Below are 26,202 nucleotides of genomic sequence, written 5' to 3'. Positions count from 1 at the left end.
GAGTACTTTGAAAGCAGTACTCAAACCAATATAATCCACGTCCTTTAGCGTTTACGTGTTTACACTTGACAGTACAAGAAAGTTGTAAAATCTACAGCGGACTGTCAGCTACTTCTGATTCTGGTTGTGTATCCTGCGCGCTTTACGAGCGCACTGCATAATAGTGAAGAAAGTTTGTCATACATGTACTTACGCTATGTATCTCCCCTATTATGTCGAACGCATACTGAGCACACTCACAAGGGAAGTGTACACCCAACGAGACAGTAATTTCGCTTATCTCTCCCACGTTTGCAGTACGTTCTTACATGGAACGAATGCTGCCTTAGTACGATGCTCTTCTCATGCATTTTCAAGAAACCGAGATTCAAAATTTTACAAGCGTTTTGCGTAGCATACATGAGCACCAGCTGTCTAGAGCGGCGTCAGCGCAACTAGCTAAAGTGGCTGACTGGAAGTCTTGCACCATAAACATCGAATGATGTTTCTTCCGAAAGAAACTGTTTTCATTGCATTTCGTTGCCAATGTGTATGTTGACAACAAACATCAACTTGCCACTGATGTCACTGTAAACAGGGGTGCTACTCCAACTTCACTTCCGGCAAGCATTCCTATAATCACAACTACTGAAATGACTACAGCTCTGTCTCCAAAAGCACTTAGTTATCCAATGACACACAAACACTTATCTTGGAGAGATCACTGTACAGTACTATAAGTCTGTGACAGTCCTGAGCTAAGATTAAGTCCAATTGTGTACAATACAGTCTCACAACCGACATAAGCACTGCAGTGGCAGTGTCATCCGGTGTCGCAGAGCGTCAGGTCCTTCTGCAGACAGACCAGCTGCCATAAACTGGGGCGGTAGCGGCGACAGTGACGCCCGAGTGGCTCTGCTTGGAGCTCTAGCTATAACTCTCGCAGGAACGCTCCCTCGAACACACATTGGTGGTTAAGCTGTGAAGCGTGACTTCTGTCCTGGTGTGTCGTTATGCATGCCGCGAAACAGTTCCGCTTTGCTAGCAGCCTCTGCCAGCAGCCCGCTAGAATTTCCTGGCGGACTCGCTTCGCCTGGAGAGTCGGGCGCTCTGCGGAACATGTTTTGTTTGAGGTAAGTCTACGTTGCAGGCGTTGTGACTCACGGTAACATTAGAAACAACAATACAATACATTTTCTGGGGATGGTGATCCATAGCTGCTAGTAAAATATTTATGCAACCAATTTCAGTCGTCTTACTATTATCAGGTTCATAAAAGTATTCACACTTTCATGTGAATTACAGAATTGGAAGAAAAAATGTCACGCTATGGAAATACCAATAAATGATAGAACAATATACTCGTTACAATTTGCAGATGACCAACTGATTATAGCCCAAGACTATGAGGACATAGAGTATATGACCAGAAAATTGATTCAAGAATATAAAAAATCAGGTCTAAATGTAAACATGAATAAAACAAAGTACATGGTAATTGGTGGAGTGAAGGGAGACTTAATATTAGAAGAAGGGATGGGAACAATAACAGCTACTGAGGAATATAAATATTTAGGTGTGAAAATTACAAATGATGGGAAACAGGACAAAGAAATTAGATCAAGAATAAATTCTGGAAAGACGACAATCTCTTTATTGAATGGAATTCTCTGGGACAAACACATAACAACTGATAACAAAATAAGGATTTTTAAAACAATAGTTAGGAGCATTATTACATATGGTTCAGAAGTGTGGACAACAAAATGGCAACTGAAATCAAAATTATTAGCCACAGAAATGGATTTCTGGAGACGTTCAGCAAGAATATCAAGACGAGAAAGAATAAGAAATGAAGTAATCAGAGACAAGATGAAATGTAAAAATTCAATTATTGATTTCATCGAGCACAAACAACTTAAATGGTGTGGACACATCAGACGAATGGAACAGGAAAGGCTACCAAAATGCATAATCGACTGGGTACCAATTGGAAGAAGAAAAAGGGAACGACCACCTGATACATGGATACAGGGAGTTCAGTCAGCAATGAGGAAGAACAACATTCCTGAAGATTTATGGACAAATAGAGAAGAGTGGAGATCAATAATTAGTGACTTACTGTAATCTAGAATAGGTGCTGGAAAAATGTACCCACATTGTAAATCCAGAATAATAATAACTATCATGTGAAGCGAAATATAAAATCGTTACCGTCTGCCAATAAAGCCGTGAATAACATGTAACAGATCAACGACGAAATTTATATTACGATATGAAAGAGTATTGTTCATTGTTTAATCACCTGAGGACAACGATTTTATATTTCGCCTAACATGATGCTGGTAAATACACTACTGGCCATTAAGATGACGTGCTACAGACGTGAAATGTAACCAACAGGAAGAAGATGCTGTGATATGCAAATGATTAACTTTTCAAAGCATTCACAAGGTTGGTTCCGATGGTGACACTTACAACGTGCTGACATGAGGGGAGTTTCCAACCGATTTATCATACACAAACAGCAGTTGACCGGCGTTGCCTGGTGAAACGTTATTTTGATGCCTCGTTTAAGGAGGAGAAATGCGTACCATCACGTTTCCGACTTCGATAAAGGTCGGATTGTAGCCTATCGCGATTGCGGTTTATCATATCGCCACATAGTTGCTCGCGTTGGTGGACATCCGATGACTGTTAGCAGAATATGGAATCGGTGGGTTCAGGAGGGTAATACGGAACGCCGTGCTGGACAACAACAGCCTCGTATCGCTAGCAGTCGAGATGACAGGCATCTTATCCACATGGCTGTAACAAATCGTGCAACCACGTCTCGATCCCTGAGTCAACAGATGGGGACGTTTGCAAGACAACAACCATCTGCACGAACAGTTCGACGACGTTTGCAGCAGCATGGACTATCAGCTCGGAGACCATGGCTGCGGTTACCCTTGATGCTGCATCACAGACAGGAGTGCCTGCGATGGTGTACTCAACGACGAACCTGGTCGCACGAATGGCAAAACGTCATTTTTTCGCATGAATCCAGGTTCTGTTTACAGCATCACGATGGTCGCATCCGTGTTTGACTATACATTGGAAGCGTGTATTCGTCATCGCCATACTGTCGTATCACCCGGCGTGATGTTATGGGGTACCATTGGTTACAAGTCTCGGTTACCTCTTGTTCGCATTGACGGCACTTTGAACAGTGGACGGTACATTTCAGATGTGTTACGAACCGCGGCTCTACCCTTCATTCGATCCCTGCGAAACCCTACATTTCAGCAGGATAATGCACGACCGCATTATGCAGGTCCTATACGGGTCTTTCTGGATACAGAAAATGTTCGACTGCTGCCCTGGCCAGCGCATTCTCCAGGTCTCTCACCAACTGAAAACGTCTGGTCAATGGTGGCCGAGCAACTGGCTCGTCACAATACGCCAGTCACTACTCTTGATGAAGTGTGGTATCGTGTTGAAACTGCAACGGCAATTGTACCTGTACACGCCATCCAAGCTCTGTTTGACTCAATGCCCAGGCGTATCAAGGCCGTTATTACGGCTAGAGGTGGTTGTTCTGGGTACTTCATTTCTCAGGATCTATGCAGCCAAATTGCGTGAAAATGTAATCACATGTCAGTTCTAGTATAATATCTTTGTCCAATGAATACCCGTTTATCATCTGCATTTCTTCTTGGTGTAGCAATTTTAATGGCCATTAGTGTACCATTTCTTTGACAGTTAGGTGATATGGTTTTTCAACAGGATAAGGTACATCGAAAATTTGGTGCTACGACGCAACGTCTTCTCAGTGGTGCATAACGACAGCGCTGGGCAGCAAGGTCACCTGATCTCTCACGAATTGAACACGTATGTGACTTGGTGAAGCGCGAACTGACTCGTTCCCACTGCCGAATTGCAACAAAACGTGCAAAGTGCTTGGCAGAATTTGTCGCAGGTTGCCAATCGGTACCTTTAGGATCGTCTGAATGTAAGAATGGATGTTATTATGGGCTCTTACGACGATGAAGTACCTGTCACCTCGCTTGTCAGTCAAATGGCTTTGTCCTGGAGGGTGTTACACGTTTTTCCGCAAGTGTAACAAGAATGCTCATTGTCCTACATCCGCGGTGGGGTATAATAAGGAATCGTGATAAAATGAAGAGTTATTTATCGATACATTCGTGTGCGTTATTTGAAACATGTTTAACCGGGTGTTGCTTCACTGTGATACGCACGTGAATGCATCTGTAGAAAATTAACATTTTATCTTGATTCTACATAGCTGCGAATGAATTCACGAAGATTATTATTGTTGTTATTATTACTATTATTATTCCTTTCCAGATATATATGATTGCCTTTGACGAAAGATTAAACACGGTATGTGCAGACTTCTAGTCCGATTGTGCAAACGGCGCAGATCGACAGCGGGGACTGTCGTCAGGGTTGTAAAACTTTGAAGCACAATTTCTTAAAAACGCTTGAGAAGCGCACCCTACTGGAGCAGCATTTGTTACAGCGACGTACCAGAGCAAAATCGCCGACTCGCTGTGTGTACGCTTCCCTCGTTCCTCGAGACGACTGCCGCGTACTGGGATGCGCGTTGCTGAAGAGCGCCTGGGTGTGTCGGCAGGTGTGTCGGTGGTGTCGCTGGACACGGCGCTGCAGGTGAACCACCTGTCGGCGCGCGTGGGCGACAACGTGGACATCAAGTGCGACGTGACGGGCACGCCGCCGCCGCCCATCGTGTGGCGGCGCTACGGCGCCGACCTGTCCGAGCTGGGCGAGCCCGACGTGCGCGTCTTCAGCGACGGCTCGCTCTACCTGACGCGCATACAGCTGGTGCACGCCGGAAACTACACCTGCCACGCGCAGCGCAACAAGGACGTCGTGCAGACGCACGTCCTCACCGTGCACAGTGAGTCTGACGCGCTGCGGTTTTGCGCGTTGCTTCGTGTCTAACGCAAAGCTCATTTCTTTACAGTCATTTTCCATATGTTACTAATAACTCCACACCATCCCACATCTCATACCGAGTGCCAGGAAAACACTATACACGAGGTGACACAAGTCCGTGGGATACCTCCAAATATGATGCCGCGGCTCCTTTTGCCAGGTTTAGTGCAGAAAATCAAAGTGGCGTGGACTCAACAAGTCGTTGGAAGCCCTTGCAAAAATATTGAACCATAGCCGCCCATAATTATATATGTCGGTAGTATCCCCGAAAGAACAGAGCATAGAGAATAGTGCGCTTGCAGGGACTTATCCCTTGCACATTCGCAACATGTCCACATCATTACATTCGTAGTGCCTCGGTGGCTCAGATGGATAGAGCGTCTGCCATGTGAGCAGGAGATCCCGTGTTCGAGTCCCGGTCGGGGCACACATTTTCAACATGTCCCCAATGAAGTATATCAACGCCTGGTTGCAGCTAGGGTGTCCATTTAATCATCATTTCATTCTAGCAAAGCTACATGGTCATCTACGGTAACTGTTCTTTCGGGAACAGATACTACCGTCATATATACTTAAAATATGGCTTCCCGGCCATTGATCTCCTTGTGCGAACCCACACACTATGCCCGAACTCGTACGGGACTTGGTAGATTAATCTGCCACGAGTAATGAGTATGTTAGGTAAACATCTGTTAGGCGCACTACGAATGGAGTGATGTGGACATGTTGGGAATGTGGGTCTCACGGGGAGTGTGCAAGGGATAAGTCCCTGCAGGCGCACTATTCTCTGTGCCTTCGGCGACTCAGATGGATACAGCGTCTGCCATGTAAGAAGGAGATCCCGAGTTCAAGTCCCGGTCGGGGCACACATTTTCAACATGTCCCCAACGAAGTATATCAACGCCTGGTTGCAGCTAGGGTGTCCATTTAATTATCATTCCGCCCATAATTTCGAAAGTGTTGCCGGTACAAGAACTGATCTCTCTATTAAATCTCAGAAATGTCAGAAATGTTCGATAGGTTACAGATCGGGCCAACTGGATGGCCAGATCATTCGCTCGAATTGTCCAGAATGTTCTTCATCAATCGTGAACAACTGTGGCCCGGTAACATGGCACATTGTTATCCATAAAAATTGCATCGCTTTTTGGAAATCTGAAGTCCATAAATGGCTGAAAATGGTCTCCAAGTAGCGTAACGTAACCATTTCCGGTCAATGATCGGTTCAGTTGTACCAGAGGATCCAGTCCAACCCATGTAAACCATCAACTTGCACGATGTCTTGCATCCGTGGCTTCGTCGAACCCTACCACCAGCTCTTACCAACTGAAATCGGGATTCACCTGACCAGGCCAGTCATCTGCGGTCCAACCGATGTGGCCACAAGCCCAGGAGAGGCGCTGCAGGCGATGTCGTGCTGTTACCAAAGGAACTCGCGTCGGTTGTCTGCTGCCACAGCCCATTTATGCCAAATTTCGCCGCACATTCGTAACCGATACGTTCGTTGTACGTCTCACATTGATTTCTGCATTATTTCAGGCAGTGTCTCTTATCTGTTAGGAATGGCAACTTTACGCAAGCTACGCTGCTCTCGGTCGTTAAGGGAAGACCACCGGCCACCTCGTTGTCCGTAGTGAGAGATAATACACGAAATTTGGTATTATCGGCACACTGTTGTCACTGTGGATCTCAGAACATAGAATTCTCTAACGATTTCCGAAACTGAATTTCCCATGCGTTTACCTCCAACTACCATTCCCGACGTGCGATCATAATCGAGTCGGAAACTTTTCCACATGAATCACATAAGTACAAATGACAGCTGCACCAGTGCACTGCACTTTTGCACCCTGTGTACGCGGTACTACCGCCATCTCTATATGTGCGTATCGCCATCCCATGCCTTTTGTCAATTCAGTGTACTTCTATTCGCATTTTCGCTTTACACATTGACATACGCAAATGCTGTGTCGAAGCCAAAGTACGTCGACATTAGCACCATTCCGTTATCGTAAAGGTCAATTCTCTCATTCCATTGTTGTCTTTGGTACCTGAAAATCCGCCAAAATTCAGGTAATAATCATGGGACAAACAACTCGCCATTTGAGCCTCCTCGACTTCCACCTTACCTTCCTCATCCATCTCAACTAAACAACAGGCTGAAATACACACTTTTGAGCAAGCAGATTAAAGACACCCGAGTAGCGTCACATTTCGTACTGATGTAGGCAGCGACATGTCGTAGCCACGAGGCGTAGAAAGCGTTGGAGAGCGGTCTTGATCTTGACGGCTCAATCGTCATCATAATATTAGTAAACTGAAAGGAGAGATTTTTTCCAGGCGAGCACGTCTAGCTCTGTGGCAGTCTCAATACAGGTTCTGACTCCTTGGGAGCACACAACTACCCTCACATCTACAGTGACTCTCAAGCTATTCTCGTTTCCACTTGGAGGCTAGCTGGGGACACAGAGAGCGAGTGAGGTTATGAAGGCGAACGGTCTGATGCATGCGATCGGACACTTTGTCATTGAATCAAGTAAATGGCATACGGTTTCAGACTAGACAGGAAATGCTCTTGTCAGTGAGCACATGTCCATCTCAACCACTTTCCAAGCGAACGTTCCGAGGGGTACTATATGCAACCGACAATCGGCTGCTAATGCCTCAGAAAAGTGCGTTTCTGACAGCGGCAAATAGAGTAGCTCGCCTTCCGTGGGGAAAAAAAAACAAAACAAAGAAAATTGACATGTGATTTTGCATCTTTTTAAGTGATGGAAGACAGTATGAGACTTTTAACCGGCAGAGTGTGGAAGATGTAGTTCAGGACGTAGGTATTCTATGACGTATTTGGGGTGCTTTCTTACCATGACTTGCACTTGATAATTCAGGTTACTGTGATCACCTACCAGGTTGCTTATTTAAGCATTACCGGTGACCAAGTGTTCTTTTCTACATCTTCATGATGAGTATGCTTCATGCACCTTGGATGGCAGCAGACGTGCTCGCAAGGCTGCGGGTCTATCATCTTGGGTTGATGAATACTGAGGCATCCTATAGTACCTCGACCGGCCCACTATATGGCCCGATCTCACTCCCATAGAAAATACATGAGACTTTTTGAAACAGAGGGTGATACGTAGCAATCAACATGCATGCAGTTTGGCAGGTCCACGGAATCTAATGATTAATGAAAGCCTTCAGTGTGATATGTAATACCTAATAAACTCGTACTCTCCCTTCGTCACCGAATTGAGGCCATTACCTAGGATGGAGGTGGTGTTACATGGTATCAGAGCGGCATCTCTTGGGAGAGACTAGTATTTTGTCTGACGTGCTTATACGAGTAATAGCATGTTTCATAACTGAAGAAATGACGTCTTTGGAGAACAGTAAGCGCTGTTAATATAGGGAAAAAACATTGCCTAGATCAACCGATACTTTTTTTATACAAATAACCAGTATCGACCCGCTACACACATCATTTTCTGATTAAAAACATGAATAAAAAATTAAAAAATGAAGTGTTGGTACAAAGGTGATAGTAATGTAACATTAAAACAGACAAAGACAATGGCACCAACGACACAAAATATCATTAAGTAATTTATTCCTAGTACTGTGAAGTACAGTTTCTCAACAAGGCGAGAAACCTATAGCAAACTACGGAAATTGTACAGCTGAAACAATGAGGAATGTTATCGTGTCAGCCATGTGACAATATACCAGCTCCCTCACATAAGTGCACACTACCTTCTTCACCTGTCATAATTTTTAAAGTAATATCACAGATCAAATAATGAAGAAAATTACAAATACATAAAATATTCAATTAGTACATATGAATGTTTACGTAATAAATGCAAAGATATGCAAGTGTACAGGAAGACAAAAGCAAGTGTACACACAGGCAGTATGTTGAACATCGAGCATAGGCTTGTGGTGTCCACTGAATGTATGCTACAGATAGCTGGTCTTACTGGCATCCACTCACCTATTGTCAGTTTACATGACAGCATTTTGCTTTCATGGCTACGGCATGAGGGAGACATCGAGCATGCCAGATTTACCACAGAACTTCATCCATGGTGTTCGAGTAAGCGATGCAGCGAAAACCTATTTCATTCATTCAGAATCATTCAGAATCTTGTGTGGTTCCTTTCTTTTGGCGATATATATTTCTAGTCCCTCCACCACATCTAGATATCACACCTTGTGGGCTCTTTAAAAAGTTATTATAGTAGATCCGTGACTCTATGGTTGTGGATTCACAGAGCCGTTTTCTTTTGCGTGAAAAAGTGCTCATTAAAGCCTTTCATAGTAAACACAGCTAACAATGGTACGCCGACACCGGCACCTTTCAACCCTTCCGTTTTCCTAAATATCCCTTCATTTCTCCTTCTGCAATGTCTGGTACATGACAGAAACTCACAGCACGATTCGGGTAGTGATCATAGCACAAACCACCTGACTACTGCGCCTTCGCGACTCTCTCCTTACCACTTTCAACCACACTATCCAAGCCATGCTATCTGTTTCTGTCTTCTTCCGTCCATCTCACCTGTTAACATTATTATTTCTTGCTTTTCTGATGATTAGACAACTTCTGAACCATTCTGCAATGCTGCAACCTTTTCAGTTAAACGCGCTACATACTCCAGCGATACGAAAAGTTACGAGACTGATTTTATTCCTGGCGTACAAGCGAGATCGCCAACGGCTTGCCGCAATGGTAACACCGCTCCGCCTCAGATCACCGAGGCGATGTGGGACGGGTGGCACTTGGATGGGTGACCATCCGGGTCTGCCGAGCGCTAATAGCCCTCAGCACTCAGCACTTGTGAGGCCAATTGGGAAGCTACTTGACTGAGAAGTAGCGGCTCCGGTCTCGAAAACTGACAACGGCCGGGAGATCTGTCTGTTAACCACACCTCGCCCCTTTATATCCGCTTCGAGTGACGCCTGTGTGTTGAGGATGTCACAGCAGTCGGTCCGTACCGTTGGGCCTTCAAGGCCGATTGGGACGGAGTACAAGTGACGTCACCGCAGTAACTACGAAGGCAGCTTTAAATAAAAATTGTAAACAACAGGTGTGCATTCGGCTAGTCAGTTGTGAGCGGGTAGGTTTAAGTGGAGATATTCTCCAGAACGTTGTGATGGAGAGGGAAGTGTGTCACCCACACCTTGAGTTCCTAACAAAAATAACGGCAGGTGGACAAATGCCGCGACTTGAAATGCAAAACGCGGACAGTTATCTTGTGGAAACAATAATCACAAGTGACGAGACTTGGTGTTATCAGTACGAACGTACCACAAAACGGCAAAGTGCAGAAATTCTCATGAAGGTAGGTTCAACATTTGATGACATAACGGACATTGAAGTCAATGTGAAGCGCGCTGTGAACAACAATCCAAAGAAGGTTTTTCTGATAGTTTCAAATCATAGTATGAATATTTTCTGCATTGTATTGAAGTGGTGGAAGCTATGTAGAGCGCTTGAAGTATTGAAGGTACCATGTTAATTTCTCTCTACTTTTTGTTAATCCAGTCTCGAAACTTTTTCGGCTTACAGAATATCCTTGTGTACTGACAGACCTGTGTCTAGTGCAGTTATAGTTTGCGTGCGTGTCCGTTAAAGCCTCAGGCAGCGGACACTAATAAGGACACCACGCTGGGATCGCCGCCTTTCAACTTTTCCGTTTTCCTAAATACTTCTTCATCTGTCCTGGAGCAATCTGTGGCACATGACAATCACTCCCACTAACCTTCTAGCAGTGATCATAGTACAAGCAATCTCTCTATTGTACCTCCCCCACTTTCACCTAACCATCTACAGCGATACCGCCGAAGCCATCCTATCTATTTCTGTCTTATGGCCTCCATCTGACGTGCTAACCTTAATCCACAGTTCTTCTACGGGTCAGTCAACTTATGGATGCCTTCTACACTGCTGCCAAACGTTTTGGCTCACATTTGACAAAAATTAACACACTGATAATTAGAACTAAGTCTCTGAAATTAGCGTATAATTATTATTATGTCTATCCGTCTATCTATCTATTATCATCATTATCATTATTATTTTTATCATCGTTATTGGTAATATTATTATTATACTATTATTTACTGATCATGTGTTGCATTTCTTGTAATGTCAACTTACTAAAGAAGTCTGATTAGACATAAGAGAGAGGTAGAAGGCACTAACCTTGACAAGTGAGATAAATGTATAAATGAGTAAATAACCGAGTCCACTTTCTTCAACTTCTGTAAATTAGTCATTTTCCCATACGACGGCGTTAATTCTTGAACAGAGGCAACTATGGTCTAGATAGTGTCAGCTGTATTGTAATCACTGTCCGATATACTTGGGGGAGTGTACTTCCACTCGAGAATGTCCCAGTTTGTCCTGCTGAGGGTACTGTGGTTCTCCCACTCGTGCGATAAACTGAGCACTCAGCACTGCACATCGTCAGCGTAAACCCGTCTTCATGAGGTAGAAAAAAAGAGGCAGGTGCTAAATGGCCGACGTTTTAATGGTGGTCACGAGCGTAATGTCTCATGGTGGAGATGAGCAGTTCATCCCAGCGGCTGCCGTTTGCCGAGTGTCTCAAGAAAGAAACGACGGCTCTTCCAGAGCTGTCACGTATAGGCTCCGGGCCTAAGACGTGGGCACGGTGCGTCCAGTGCCATCCCGTGTATTTCCTACACGATGGAGAACGGGCCATTCAAAGCAACTATACTTACTGTTCTCTTATGGACGCACATACACGAGGCCACGGATAATGCATGAGCGACAGTGAGAGATTCTCGCGACCTGATGCCCTTTTGTGACCTTTTGAACAGCATGTGTCCTGTTGTTGTAGGTGGAACAGTCGTCAAACTGCTTATTTAAGTCTAAAGCGATACCAGAAAGACTGTATAGAACCGTCGACTACTAACCGAGGTACCATCATACGGTGTGTCTTATTAAATATGTAAGAGGTTTGTTGAACATTTGACTAACAGAATCAAGTACATAATAAGAACTAATACCGTCAAGTGTGCTGAGCGCGCCATCTTAATTTTCAATATAAAATTTGTCTCGATTTGGTGATCAACACAGATAAATTTTATATCCAGCACTTTATACTGGACGGCGACTGTTTCACAAAAACGAGAGTAAGATCGAATGCGACCCAAGGAGGTTTTTCGATATACTTAAACGACCTATTAGATAGGATCAGCAGCACTATAAGATTGTTTTCTGACTATGAAGGTGTGAGCAGAGAAGTGCTGGCATTGGAAATTCGTAAGAAATTGTAGAAAGACGTGAACAAAATTTAAACATGGTGTGATAAATGGCAACTTCCTTTAAACCTGGATAAATATACGATAATCACCATAACATATAGACAGATCCCAGCGGTATCAGATTACAAAATTTGTGAGGAAGATTCTGAGCCTGTCACATTGTATACGCACAAAATTGATACTAAGAACAGATGTGAAGTGGATCGGTCACGTAAAATCAGTATTAGGAAGGAGTATGGAAGATTTAGATGTGTTTCAGGATTTCCGGGAACGTGCGTCACATCTGTAAAGCAAATCGCATATAAAACGGTAGTAGATCAACTCTGTTGTTCTAGAGTTTGGAATCTGTATGAAGAAATCATGACACCGGGAATCCAGCGAGTTCAAGGACACGTCATTAGGGCCATAACAGGCCGACATAGTCCGTACGAAAGGGTAACGGTAATGCTCAGGAGCTGCAATGGCAGTCCGTGGAAGAAAGGCGATGTAGTTCTCACGAAACCCTACTAAGTACATTCAGAGAATTGTATTCCAAAAACACTCTCTGATTCTTATACTGCCACCAGCGTAAATCTCGTGTACAGCTTTTGAAAATAAGAGAGATTTTAGCTCATACAGAGGCATGCAGGCAGTCAGTTTTCCCTCGCTCAGTATACGAATAGAAAAGAAAAGGAAATAGATAAGATCGATACCATGCGACCTCTGCCAGGCACTGTAGACTGGCTTGAGGACTTCGTATGTAGATGTAGATGTAGTTTCGTTGGAGACTCTAAGAATGCAGATAGTGGATGTCTTTTTCATTCTCAAGAACAGAGCGTTCTGCTCGAGATCCAGCCCATTAAAGAGTCGCGGTTCTATTAGGCCAGTTATTTGACAGGCTGATGATGGAGCAAATGGGAGATCCAATCTGGAAGTAAATGGGAGAAGCTTAACAGAGCCGGAATACGCCTTACAACAAAGGGAAACTTACCGAAAATCGCGGTCGTAGCAGGAAGAATGGAACTGTATAAGTTTATTTCTGGGACAGCATCCCTCGTTGAGAAAATCGTCCCTGCCAAAAATAAATAAAGAAGCATATATTTATTCTACTTCTACCTTTGAGAAACAAGGGCGAATTTAGCAGTACATGAAATTTTGTCCACAAGATATTCTGATGTTTGCAGCGATTTAAGCCAAACTTTGTGTCTGTTGTTGTTGTGGTCTTCAGTCCTGAGACTGGTTTGATGCAGCTCTCCATGCTACTCTATCCTGTGCAAGCTTTTTCATCTCCCAGTACCTACTGCAACCTACATCCTTCTGAATCTGCTTAGTGTATTCATCTCTTGGTCTCCCTCTACGATTTTTACCCTCCACGCTGCCCTCCAATACTAAATTGGTGATCCCTTGATGCCTCAGAACATGTCCTACCAACCGATCCCTTCTTCTGGTCAAGTTGTGCCACAAATTTCTCTTCTCCCCAATCCTATTCAATACTTCCTCATTAGTTATGTGATCTACCCATCTAATCTTCAGCATTCTTCTGTAGCACCACATTTCGAAAGCTTCTATTCTCTTCTTGTCCAAACTATTTATCGTCCATGTTTCACTTCCATACATGGCTACACTCCATACGAATACTTTCAGAAATGACTTCCTGACACTTAAATCAATACTGGATGTTAACAAATCTCTCTTCTTCAGAAACGCTTTCCTTGCCATTGCCAGCCTACATTTTATATCCTCTCTACTTCGACCATCATCAGTTATTTTGCTCCCCAAATAGCAAAACTCCTTTACTACTGTAAGTGCCTCATTTCCTAATCTAATTCCCTCAGCATCACCCGACTTAATTAGACTACATTCCATTATCCTTGTTTTGCTTTTGCTGATGTTCATCTTATATCCTCCTTTCAAGACACTGTCCATTCCATTCAACTGCTCTTCCAAGTCCTTTGCTGTCTCTGACAGAATTACAATGTCATCGGCGAACCTCAAAGTTTTTATTTCTTCTCCATGAATTTTAATACCTACTCCGAATTTTTCTTTTGTTTCCTTTACTGCTTGCTCAATATACAGATTGAACAACATCGGGGAGAGGCTACAACCCTGTCTTACTCCCTTCCCAACCACTGCTTCCCTTTCATGTCCCTCGACTCTTATAACTGCCATCTGGTTTCTGTACAAATTGTAAATAGCCTTTCGCTCCCTGTAATTTACCCCTGCCACCTTTAGAATTTGAAAGAGAGTATTCCAGTCAACATTGTCAAAAGCTTTCTCTAAGTCTACAAATGCTAGAAACGTAGGTTTGCCTTTCCTTAATCTTTCTTCTAAGATAAGTCGTAAGGTCAGTATTGCCTCACGTGTTCCAGTGTTTCTACGGAATCCAAACTGATCTTCCCCGAGGTTGGCTTCTACTAGTTTTTCCATTCGTCTGTAAAGAATTCGTGTTAGTATTTTGCAGCTGTGACTTATTAAGCTGATAGTTCGGTAATTTTCACATCTGTCAACACCTGCTTTCTTTCGGATTGGAATTATTATATTCTTCTTGAAGTCTGAGGGTATTTCGCCTGTTTCATACATCTTGCTCACCAGATGGTAGAGTTTTGTCAGGACTGGCTCTCCCACGGCCGTCAGTAGTTCCAATGGAATATTGTCTACTCCGGTGGCCTTCTTTCGACTCAGGTCTTTCAGTGCTCTGTCAAACTCTTCGCGCAGTATCATATCTCCCATTTCATCTTCATCTACATCCTCTTCCATTTCCATAATATTGTCCTCAAGTACATCGCCCTTGTATAGACCCTCTATATACTCCTTCCACCTTTCTGCTTTCCCTTCTTTGCTTAGAACTGGGCTTCCATCTGAGCTCTTGATATTCATACAAGTCGTTCTCTTATCTCCAAAGGTCTCTTTAATTTTCCTGTAGGCGGTATCTATCTTACCCCTAGTGAGATAGGCCTCTACATCCTTACATTTGTCCTCTAGCCATCCCTGCTTAGCCATTGCTTAGACTTTGTGTCTATCGATATAAAATTCCTTACCCTTCTATATGGCAAAGGTAGGTCTATGAACACACTGAACTCTTCTGGCCCCGGCTAAACCTTGATCACTACGTAATTTACTACTATAGTATCAGGCTAGATACCACTGTAGTAGATTTCTGGTAGCATGCTACTTCTTAAGATAGTACGTGGAAAACAAATGCAAGCAAAGATCCTACAGCTCCTGATTGTTTGTGACAACACTCCAAACATATAAACTACATCGAATATTGTTTGCATTTGTTTCAGCTATACCTGAAGTAAAGGTCACACCACGGATACAATCCAGAAGGCCGGGCGAAGACGCTTCAATGTTCTGTCACGTCGTCGGTGAACCGTTCCCGAAGGTACGCTAAAGAGACATATTTTCTTCTTGCTCTTCTGTTTGTATTATTCTGATGTTATTTTATCTTTCCCTAACGCTGTACAGTCTAACTTAGGATTCTTGTGTGAACCATCAGACTGATTACTACAGCGACTATTTAAACTTCGGTATTTTGACATTTCGTTATAAAATAACCATATTTGCACAAGTTTTCTCAAGAACTTTTACGATTTTTACAATTACATTGACATTTACTTTTTTAAAAGAAGGAAAAAACAATGTAAGTCATTAATTTAGTTTACGCTGTACCATAGTGAATGGGAATGCAAAACGTCTCGTCGAAGATCTAGAAAATAGTTGCTACTGAAATGGTGACATCCTCTCTGGGACCTAGCGATCGCATACTGTTAATAATATAAAAATAGTCCGTCTCTATCGCAAACATAAGACCAGTTTCAATGCCTTATGCATCATCATCACCATATCAAAATAACGGAGAAAAAATAAGAAACAGGGAAAGCGCAGTGAGAAAACGAGTAATATTTATGAAAGAATGAAAGAAATATTCTCATCGGAGCTCTCCTGTTTCCTGTTGCTTCCCTCTTCTTTGATCTGATGCTGGTGCATGATGAATTGCAATCGGACACAAGTTTATAAAAATACTTTGCTTTCGATACAGAAAAGAGTTACATTACTAACAGTTCCTGTTAATCGATCAGGCGTAAATAATATCGTGGCTAATAAAATAGTAAGAAGGTTTTATGTACCACAGTTACCTTTCTCTTCTTCTAAAATTCTGTCATAGGTGAAATTTAGCAGATACAGGCAACTCATTAACCATTTCAGAATCCCAAGTGTGCCACTGCTACGTACATGAATTAATATAAAACAATCCCTGGTGGTAAAATGATTTTCATTTGATAGTTGTTAAGCGAGACACTTGGTAAACACATATTTGTTTCACATAAATGACGTGATTCATATAGTAGGTAACCAGTCTGACTAACAACACCACGACGCTTGAGTGTAGGATCTGTCAGCAAGTTCATCCCACCACACCGTCTCTGAATTATGAATGATGTTGTAACCTATTATCCATAGATGGCGGCCGTTCGTTCGACTACAGCAAAACACAGACGTTCTCTCCCTTTGGCCACACAGTGTAGTCGCTATCGCAACCCAGTAGTACTAGAACAATCTGATGAACATCCTACGGACGTGAAGGATTTTGTATGCCCCCTCACCCACTGCAATCCAAACATGTGACCATTCAAGCTGCTCTTCGTTGTATAGATTCAGTGTCCCCAATTAGTCCTATCCGGTATGGGTTTGACACAACTGAGCAATATTCTTAGATATGTTCCTTGAGTTCTTGGTAAACAACCTCCTTTGTAGACTGATTGCGTGTTCCCAGTATCCTAATAATTCACCAAAGTCTGCCACCTTATTTACCAACAAATGAGCCTATGTAATGATTCCATATCACATTCTCATAAAATGTGACTCCCAGGTGTTTGTAAGAGTTGACTGACTACAGTTATGAGTCATTATTCACATTGTAGTTATAGGCTACTCATGAAATGTCAGCTTTCAGAGTACGGCTTAACCAAAATCGAACACGTAAAAGAACTGTGCCAAGGTTTTAAATACACATCATTCGCCATTTTTCAAAACTTATTATCATTTAAAAAACACTACATTCACTAAGAGAATTAATCTCTGAGATCAGCAACAAATGCGTTAAACAGAGGGTGCAATAATTTGGATACTAGAATGAGTTATAAAATGAAACAGGGTCTTTTATCAAATTATAACTATTTATAAACAAGCTCAAAACTGGACAGCTCTAATTTAAATTACGACCAAATGGTATTATCATTTATACCACAGACTGTATAGATTTTAGCAAAGGAGACAGGTTTGGGAGAAGAGTAACGGGCGCAAATAAGTCAAATACAATTTTCCATAACGTTTCACAAGAACATTACAAACTTGCCCCACTGGGCTGACTCAGCATTTAAACAACCATGAAACTAAATAGAAACGGTCTGAATTTTAGAATTTAAAAAATAACAAAAATGAAATGCTAGGACTGGGCACTTCCTCCGTACCTCCAGCGAGAAAAAAATTCATCGTCGAAGCTAACCTTAGAATTCAATGAGTGCGAAAACAAATTCAGTATTTGGCACTGCAGACTTTTCTTCCCCCTTTAAAAAAATATCAGTATCAGGGAACTCTATCCCGCTACGTAAGACCCGCCACAGTTAACAATGCACGACCAGAATGTTCGGCAGAGATAAATCTCTTAACCACAAGGCTTAAGCTGTACGACGCAGGTTATATACTTTCCTCTTACAAGATTTGATTGGTAACACCAAACACTATAAATACATTGATGTTCACTAAAAATACAAGAGCTCGAACGACTAGAGATCGTTTCTTTATTACTCACAGGACATGTATGTTAGTATGTTCTGCAGAAATGATTAGTATTTCAGTCACTTCGGATCAGCATGTGACTTGTTGCCTAGTAGGCATCGTTGTGTATAAGGTACGAATGGCGTCCTGTGGTGTAACCATCCATGCTGCCTTCAGCTGGGTCAAAAGGTCATCTGTCGTGTTTGACATTGGGTCACAGCGCTACCCTCATCGTTTCACCATACCCCACGCGTTTTCGATTGGCGACAAGCCGCTGATCTGGCGGGCCAGGGAAAAGGCTGACATCCTGTGACACCAAGAAGGCACGTTTTCGTGCAGAAACAAGTGGTCGTGCATCGTCTTGCTGAAAAATGGCGCCCGGCATCTTGTACAGAAAGGGTATAGCTACGGGTCGCAGGATGTAATTCCCGTAAGGTACCACTGGCCACAGTGCCCTGGACATGCACCAACTGTGATCTGTGGTTGTACCCAAAAGCAGCCCACACCATAAGGGCTTGACTTGGGGTTGTACGCCTTGTGTGAATGCAGCCAAGGTGATGCCGTTACCTCTGTCTGCGGCGAACCAAATTGCAGCCATCATTTTCAAACAAACAGAACCTGGATTCGTCCAAAAATACTGTCCACAGTGACATCGCTCCGTACACGATTGCCGTCAAGCATATTTCTGCACATTCCCCAAAGGTAAGTGGAGAAGTGGAAGAGGTGCATGTAACCATGCCATAATAAACGGCGACGGATTGTCACCCATGATAGAGCACGATGTGTTACACTGTTCTGCCAGAGCCGAGGAGGACACAGATCTGTCCTGCACTGTTATCCAAATGAGGTGTCGATCTCCTCGGGAGATGCATATATGCAGAGATGCATATATTGTGTTTTACGTAACTGCTTGACAATATATTTGCAGAGAACTATATATTAATCTTCAAGAAAACTCTGTTCATATTTTCAAGCGTATATGTTTATTCGATACGCTTGTTTATAATACTTGCATCGTCAGCACAGAGAACTATTTCTGCTTCTTGGATACACACACATAAAAAAAGTTTTGCATCACACCGGTTCCCAAAACTCCTGAAGATAGACGTTGTTTGTGGACACTGTATCATAGACACAGTCCCTCTGACTGTTACGAGATGTCACTAACCCCGCCCAAAGAAGTAAACAACCATGCATGGGCAGCGCCTATTAGATGGAGAGGGTCCAACTGCCGATCAGTTCCAGTCATTCAACCAGGAAGGAGGTACACAGGCTCGTGTTGTGTGTAGTTCAACCATGCTTAGTCGGTCAATACAGGGGTTAGATCGCGTCCACGTTGTTACTTTGTGCCAGGAAGGACTCTAAATAAGGGAAGTGTCCAGGCGTCTCGGAGTGAAGCAAAGCGATGTTGTTCGGACATGGAGGAGATACAGAGAGACAGGAACTCTCGATGATATGCCTCGCTCAGGCCGCCTAAGGGCTACTACTGCAGTGGATGACCGCTGCCTACGGATTATGGATAGGAGGAGCCCTGACAGCAACGCCATCGTGTTGAATAATGCTTTTCGTGCAGCCACAGAACGTCGTGTTACGACTCAAACTGTGTGCAATAGGTTTCATGATGCACAACTTCATTCCCGAAGTCCATGGCGAGGTCCATCTTTGCAGCCACGACATAATGCAGTGCTGTACAGATGGGCTCAGCAACATGTCGAATGGACCGCTCAGGGCTGGCATCACGTTCTTTTCACCGATCAGTGTCGCATATGCCTTCAAACAGACAATCGTCGGAGACGTGTTTGGAGGCAATCCGGTCATGCTGAACGCCTTAGACACAATGTCCAGCGAGTGCAGCAAGATGGAGGTTCCCTGCTGTTTTGGGGTGGCATTATGTGGGGCCGACGTACGCCGCTGGCGGTCATGGAAGAAGCCGTAACGGCTGTACGATACATGAATGCCATCCTCCAACCGATAGTCAACCACAGCGGCAGCATACTGGCGAGGCATTCGTCTTCATGGACGACAATTCGCGCCCCCATAGTCCACGTCTTGTGAATGACTTCCTTTAGGATAACGACATCGCTCGACTAGAGTGGCCAGCATGTTCTCTGGACATGAACCCTATCGAACATGACTGGGATAAATTGAAAAGAGCTATTTATGGATGACGTGATCCACCAACCACTCTGAGGGATCCACGCCAAATCGCCGTTGAGGAGTGGGACAATCTGGACCAACAGTACTTTGATGAACTTGTGGATAGTATGCCACGACGAATACAGGCATGTATCACTGTAAGAGGACGTGCTACTGGTATTAGAGGTACCGGTGTGTACAGAAATCTGGACCACCACCTCTGAAGGTCTCGCTGTATGGTGGTACAACATGCAATGTGTGATTTTCAAGAACAATAAAAAGGGCGTAAATGATGTTTATATTGCTCTCTGTTCCAATTTTCTGTACAGGTTCCGGAACTCTCGGAACCGAAGTGAGTCAAAACATTTTTGATCTGTGTATGATGGCAAACCATTTGAAAAGTGGAAATGAAAAACGTTAGAAGTGCATTTTTTACACCAAACGTGTTTTCAGTGCTGTTGTGTTGTCGGTACTTGTCGCATGTCCCTAAACATGATCCAGGTGCAAACCATGGAAACATGCGTAAGTAGATGGCGCATGGTCTTTGTGCCAATCTGTGTTTCACACTGGAATTCCAAAATTTAAAAGATATGAAAAGTTATTTTCGTTGTCTGAAGTTCTACTAGCTAAAATGTAATGTTGCATTTCTGTATTATCACGAAAATGACGTAGTGCCGCATTGTTAAGGGCACTTGGAACATAGCCTGTCTCCCTGTTATTTATTCGAAAAATGATATTTTTGAGGCCGCGGCTGATCTTGCAAAGAAAAAACAGCAATTAGCGATGTTAATAATGCTGCTCATTTGCACAAATAGCGCCGTTACCGATTTTTATCCGGTAAGTTCATCTTCAAATTGCTGTTGACGTTTATATATTTCTTCTACCAAAACAACACTCAACTAATATAAACACGAACAAACGTAATTCAAACGTGAACAGTCTTCTGAAGAAGAACCTGTGTGTGAGATACCAGTAGCGACGCTATTTGTGTAAATACACTGCATTATTAAAAGTGCTGGTTGTTGTTTTCTTTTTTGCAAGCAGCAGCTTGTAAAAGGTTTCTTATTGGCATCTGTTTCCTGGTATGGTACCTAGAACATTCGAAATGAAACATTTTTTTTCATTATTTTTTGCGGTGCGCAGCATAATTCTGTGGTATCAGAATACCGTCTCAACTTTTTGGATATAAATCATTTATGTACAAACAGAGATACAATATTTTCTCATTGTCCTGACAAATGTCATGTTTGGTACCAATGCCAAAACTTAAATGAGAGAATACAGCCAACTCATATTTTCGGTGATCTGCCAAAAGTATTTGATTTTGCAGTTCACAGTATTCTCATAGAGATCCTGCTGGTAAGTAGTTCCCATGCTGTTAAACTAAAAGAATGCTGTGTACACTACGAAATCTCTACAGAATGTGGAATAATCACAGAATGTGGAATAATCTACTCCGGAGTCTGCGCTTCACTATCGCCCACAAGGGTTCGATATGTCCAAGTCCGAGGTCTGTGCTGGCCTGGACAGACGCTGCATTTCAGTTGCAGTGCACCAGTAGTGATTATTCCACATTCTGTAGAGATTTAGTTGTGTACACAGCATTCTTTTAGTTTGACAGCATGGAAACTACTTACCAGCAGGATCTCTATGAGAATACTGTGAACTGCAAAATCAAATACTTATGGCAGATCACCGAAAATACGAGTTGGCTGTATTCTCTCATTTAAGTTTTGTACGACCTGATATATAAATTCAAAGATAGAGTGTCCCGTGTAGAGACGCTTTTGAAATACAAACTGAAGCTAAGAATCATATTGTGGCAGATGTCTTTTAAGGTTCCTGTGCACATAATATTTTCCAGAACTTCGAGAAGGAGGTAGGGAGGGAGACTGGTTGGTGTTGATTGACGTCTTGCTATCTGCTGATTGATGTCTTGATATCTTTCTTGTAAAGCGGTTTGACAACGGTATATTTCAGACTTTCTGAAAATATCCCCCTTGATATTGAAGTACTGTTAATGTGACTGAATACGTTGTAAATATGTGAAGAACAGGATTTTAAAAAATTACCTGTAAATTGTGAACTGCGTGAGAGTTTCGTTTTGAGGAGTGTCAATTTAGTTCCAGGTTTCCTTGACAGAGCACGGATTAACTGTTATTTGCCTGCATTTACAGGGGATAGGCAAAATAATGTGAACACCTGTATTTATTTGGGAACGGTATATTAATAAAAGTTTGAACCCCCATTTGCACGTAATACAGCTGCGATACTTCTTGAAATACTGGCATATAATGTTTGTATAGTCTCCAGTGGAATGTTATGCCAGTCTTCGATCAGAACTTCTTCTAACTCCTGTAGTGACGAGGGAGGCGGAAATCTACTCCGGAGTCTGCGCTTCAATACCGCCCACAAGGGTTCGATATGTCCAAGTCCGAGGTCTGTGCTGACCTGGAAAGACGCTGCAATTCAGTTGCATGCTTCTCATATCACGATTATACTTTCATGGATGTGTGAATGGGTGCATTATCGTTCTGAAATATGGCATCATTTGAATCATGGGGTGCACGTGAAGCCGGCCGAAGTGGCCGTGCGGTTAAAGGCGCTGCAGTCTGGAACCGCAAGACCGCTACGGTCGCAGGTTCGAATCCTGCCTCGTGCATGGATGTTTGTGATGTCCTTAGGTTAGTTAGGTTTAACTAGTTCTAAGTTCTAGGGGACTAATGACCTCAGCAGCTGAGTCCCATAGTGCTCAGAACCATTTGAACCATTTTTGGTGCACGTGATTGCCTGAAGTGCTCACATAATCGTTGGCTGTAACACAGATTTGAGAGTAATGATGAGACCAGCAGAATACCCTGATATGGCTGCCCACACCATCACACTTCCACCCTCATGCTTAAACGTTGGAATCAAGCAATCAGGATTGTAGGCCTATTTTGGCATTCTCCAGACGTTAACCCCGCCCGATGTTGGAAATAACGAAAACGTTGACTCGTCGGACCATATGACGTGTTTCCAGTGATCAGCCGTCCAGCATTTATTCTCCAGACACCATGTTTTACGCTTCTTTGCGTTGTTTATCGTCACTGTCGGTTACGGTATTGCAGCTCGTCTACGAATATTCGCTTTATGGAGTTTCCGGGAGAGAGTGTCTATAGATACGGGGTCCCAGAGATGGCTATTGAGATCTGCAGTCACTTAGCCGCCGTAGCTTTGTGTTCTTTAGACAAAAAATGGTTCAAATGGCTCTGAGCACTATGGGACGTAACTGCTGAGGTCATCAGTCCCCTAGAAATTAGAACTACTTAAACCTAACTAATCTAAGGACATCACACACATCCATGCCCGAGGCAGGATTCGAACCTGCGACCGTAGTGGTCATGCGGTTCCAGACTGTAGCGTCTAGAACCGCTCGGCCATACCGGCCGGCTGTTGTTTAGACACAATTCGTGTTAGCATACGACGATTTCTGTCATTTAGTTTTGCTTTGCACCCACTATTACGTTTACACGATGATGGCTTTCCATGTTTTGTCTAGGCCGTCATGACTGTTGAAACAACTGCTGTTGAAATATTCAATAAGTTGGCTATCTTGATTACTGATGCTCCAGCGAATCGGACCCACACAATCTGCCCTCTTTGGATGTCTGTTAGGTCTTCCATTGCACGTCGACCTCGGCTTCTGAATGCAAATACGAGCCGGCCGTGGTGGCCAAGCGGTTAAAGGCGCTACAGTCTGGAACCGCGCGGCCGCTGCGGTCGCAGGTTCGAATCCTGCCTCGGGCATGGATGTGTGTGATGTCCTTAGGTTAGTTAGGTTTAAGTAGTTCTAAGTTCTAGGGGACTGATGACCTTCGAAGTTAAGTCCCATAGTGCTCAGAGCCATTTGAACCATTTTTTTTTGTGCACTACTCGTAAACAACTTGCACCGATGCCTAGCCCGTACTGAACACGCATAGTCCAGCGCGAGACGTTGACCGTCAAACACAACCATTCTAATACTACCACTGTTCACATTATTTTGCCTATCCCCCCCTGTGTGGCAATGCCTGTTGCATGTATTGCACCGCCTGATCCCTTCAACTGCAGTAGGCGGTGTGTGTGTGTATGTACTGTACGGTGTCGGCAGGTGGAGTGGCTGAAGAACGACGAGCCGCTGCCTGGTGAGGGCGCGCCGGGCCGCGACCGCTACGAGGTGGTGGGCAACGGCACAGAGCTGACCCTAAAGCGGCTCGCCTACGCCGACACCGGCGCCTACATGTGCCAGGCCAGCAACGTGGGCGGCCTCACCAGGGACATCTCGTCGCTCGTCGTCCAGGACGAGCCCACGCCCAGTGAGTGGCCGTCTCCAGAACCCTGACACAAAAATATCCATCCACTTTTGGGAGACTGACTGTAGTTAGCAATTTCGGATGAGTTTTAATTCAGTCACCGAAACCAAAAGTTATGCCAGCTGTACGGTGCCGTTTCGTGTGGTTGCCGGTAGCGTTTCCCCTGCAGCATCTCACTTGCTTTCCCGTTCGTTACCCACTCTGCGTACGGCGGGGTCAGGGATTTTCTCTGCCTCGTGATGACTGGGTGTTGTGTGATGTCCTTAGGTCAGTTAGGTTTAAGTAGTTCTAAGTTCTAGGGGACTGATGACCATAGACGTTAAGTCCCATAGTGCTCAGAGCCATTTGAACCATTTGAACTCTGCGTCGATTCGAGCTGGTGGTAACAGAGAAACAAAACGTGTTTTGTGGTCTCCTTTCAACAGTTAAAATTCAGTTAAAGCCGCTCTTCGTCATTTTCGTCTAGAGTGTGGCATGATGCCACTTGCAGCTCACTGCAGTCGTTAATGGCATGAGCAGTTTTCACACATTTATATATTGTTTCCTCTTGCTTCACCCTCTGTATCTATACAACGGGTCATGTTTTCTTTAGTTGTTACATGTTTAATGATTGCAAAATTGTGCCTCAGCATAGGAATAGAAATAATAACAGTAAAAATAATAATACTATTAATGAGTAATCGTTGAAAAGGATATATATCGGGCTGTTATAATTAAACTTTCCCTATTCAACACGTTATAACACGGAAACTAATTGCTGTACGAGTACGAAACTTGGTTGTATTAATGTCAAGGACGTGGCGAAAAGAAATAATGCAGAATCAGTTCAACTGAAACACTTTTAATGTGCTGCTACGGTATATCATACCATTATCATACCATTACATACCTGTACCATTACATCTACAATAGGGGCTCAATATGGCTCCCATCAGTGTCCGAAGAGCCTGAAAGCGCAGGATTGCATCCAGAACAGCAGAACAAAGCGTGTCCGTAGGTATATGGGCTACCTCTCTTGATACTCTGCTTTTCAGATCAGAACAAGTGTAAATGTCCCCCTGCTAAACGCTGACCTTCAGGTAGCCCCACAACCAGAAATCACAGGGAGTGAGATCAGGTGATCGTGCTGGTCAGGCATCTGAAAACGATCGGCTGATATCGGAAAGTAGATGAACTTCACGAACGAATAGCGAAGGGGCCCCATTTTGCATGAAAACTGTTGAGCTCAATGCGTCTGTCTCCTGTAGGGCGGGTATGACATGCTGGCGAAACAAATCGCAGTAGCGCTGACCAGTCACACTGCACGTCTTTGATCCTTGAGCGCCAACCTGTTCAAAAAACAATGGGCTAATGATGAATGTAGCCGTGAAGCCACACCATACGGTGACACATTCACCATACAGAGGAACTTCATGCCCTGTGACTGGAGGTGAAGATCCCCACACTCGGCAGTTCTGTATGTTCACCTTACCCGTCGGAGAAAAACAAGCTTCGTCTGTCCATGGGATGGTCCAGGGCCGGCCCTCGTCAACTTCAATCCTTGCGAGAAAGTGGAGAGTGAAGTCAACACGTCGTTGTGGGTCCTGTGGTGCAAGTCGCCGTGCGATATCGATCTTGTACGGATACCATTTGAGAATGGTTCGAATACAGTGGACCACGGGATGTTCAACTGTCGTGACACTGCACGCGCACTGCCTGGCGATCGGGAATTGCGCGCAACAGTGATTTCATCAAACACCTG

General features: G+C 43.8%; 1 protein-coding gene and 1 non-coding gene across 2 annotated transcripts in view; both read left to right on the top strand.

Moving 5' to 3' along the window:
- Positions 1-26,202, top strand: part of LOC124593974 (follistatin-related protein 5-like) — a 503,257-nt gene that overhangs the window by 438,917 nt on the left and 38,138 nt on the right. The window contains exons 9-11 of the mRNA XM_047132326.1: positions 4,619-4,903; positions 15,498-15,595; positions 24,260-24,464. Of these exons, the coding sequence (XP_046988282.1) occupies positions 4,619-4,903; positions 15,498-15,595; positions 24,260-24,464 (588 nt within the window). The remainder of the gene's footprint in view (positions 1-4,618; positions 4,904-15,497; positions 15,596-24,259; positions 24,465-26,202) is intronic.
- Positions 5,295-5,368, top strand: Trnat-ugu. Its single transcript has one exon. It is a non-coding gene; the product is annotated as a tRNA-Thr (tRNA).

This window comes from Schistocerca americana, chromosome 1, assembly GCF_021461395.2.
Source record: "Schistocerca americana isolate TAMUIC-IGC-003095 chromosome 1, iqSchAmer2.1, whole genome shotgun sequence".
Classification (NCBI taxonomy): domain Eukaryota; kingdom Metazoa; phylum Arthropoda; class Insecta; order Orthoptera; family Acrididae; genus Schistocerca; species Schistocerca americana.
The sequence above is the reverse complement of the archived record's forward strand: the minus strand, read 5'-3'. Positions and strand labels throughout refer to the sequence as shown.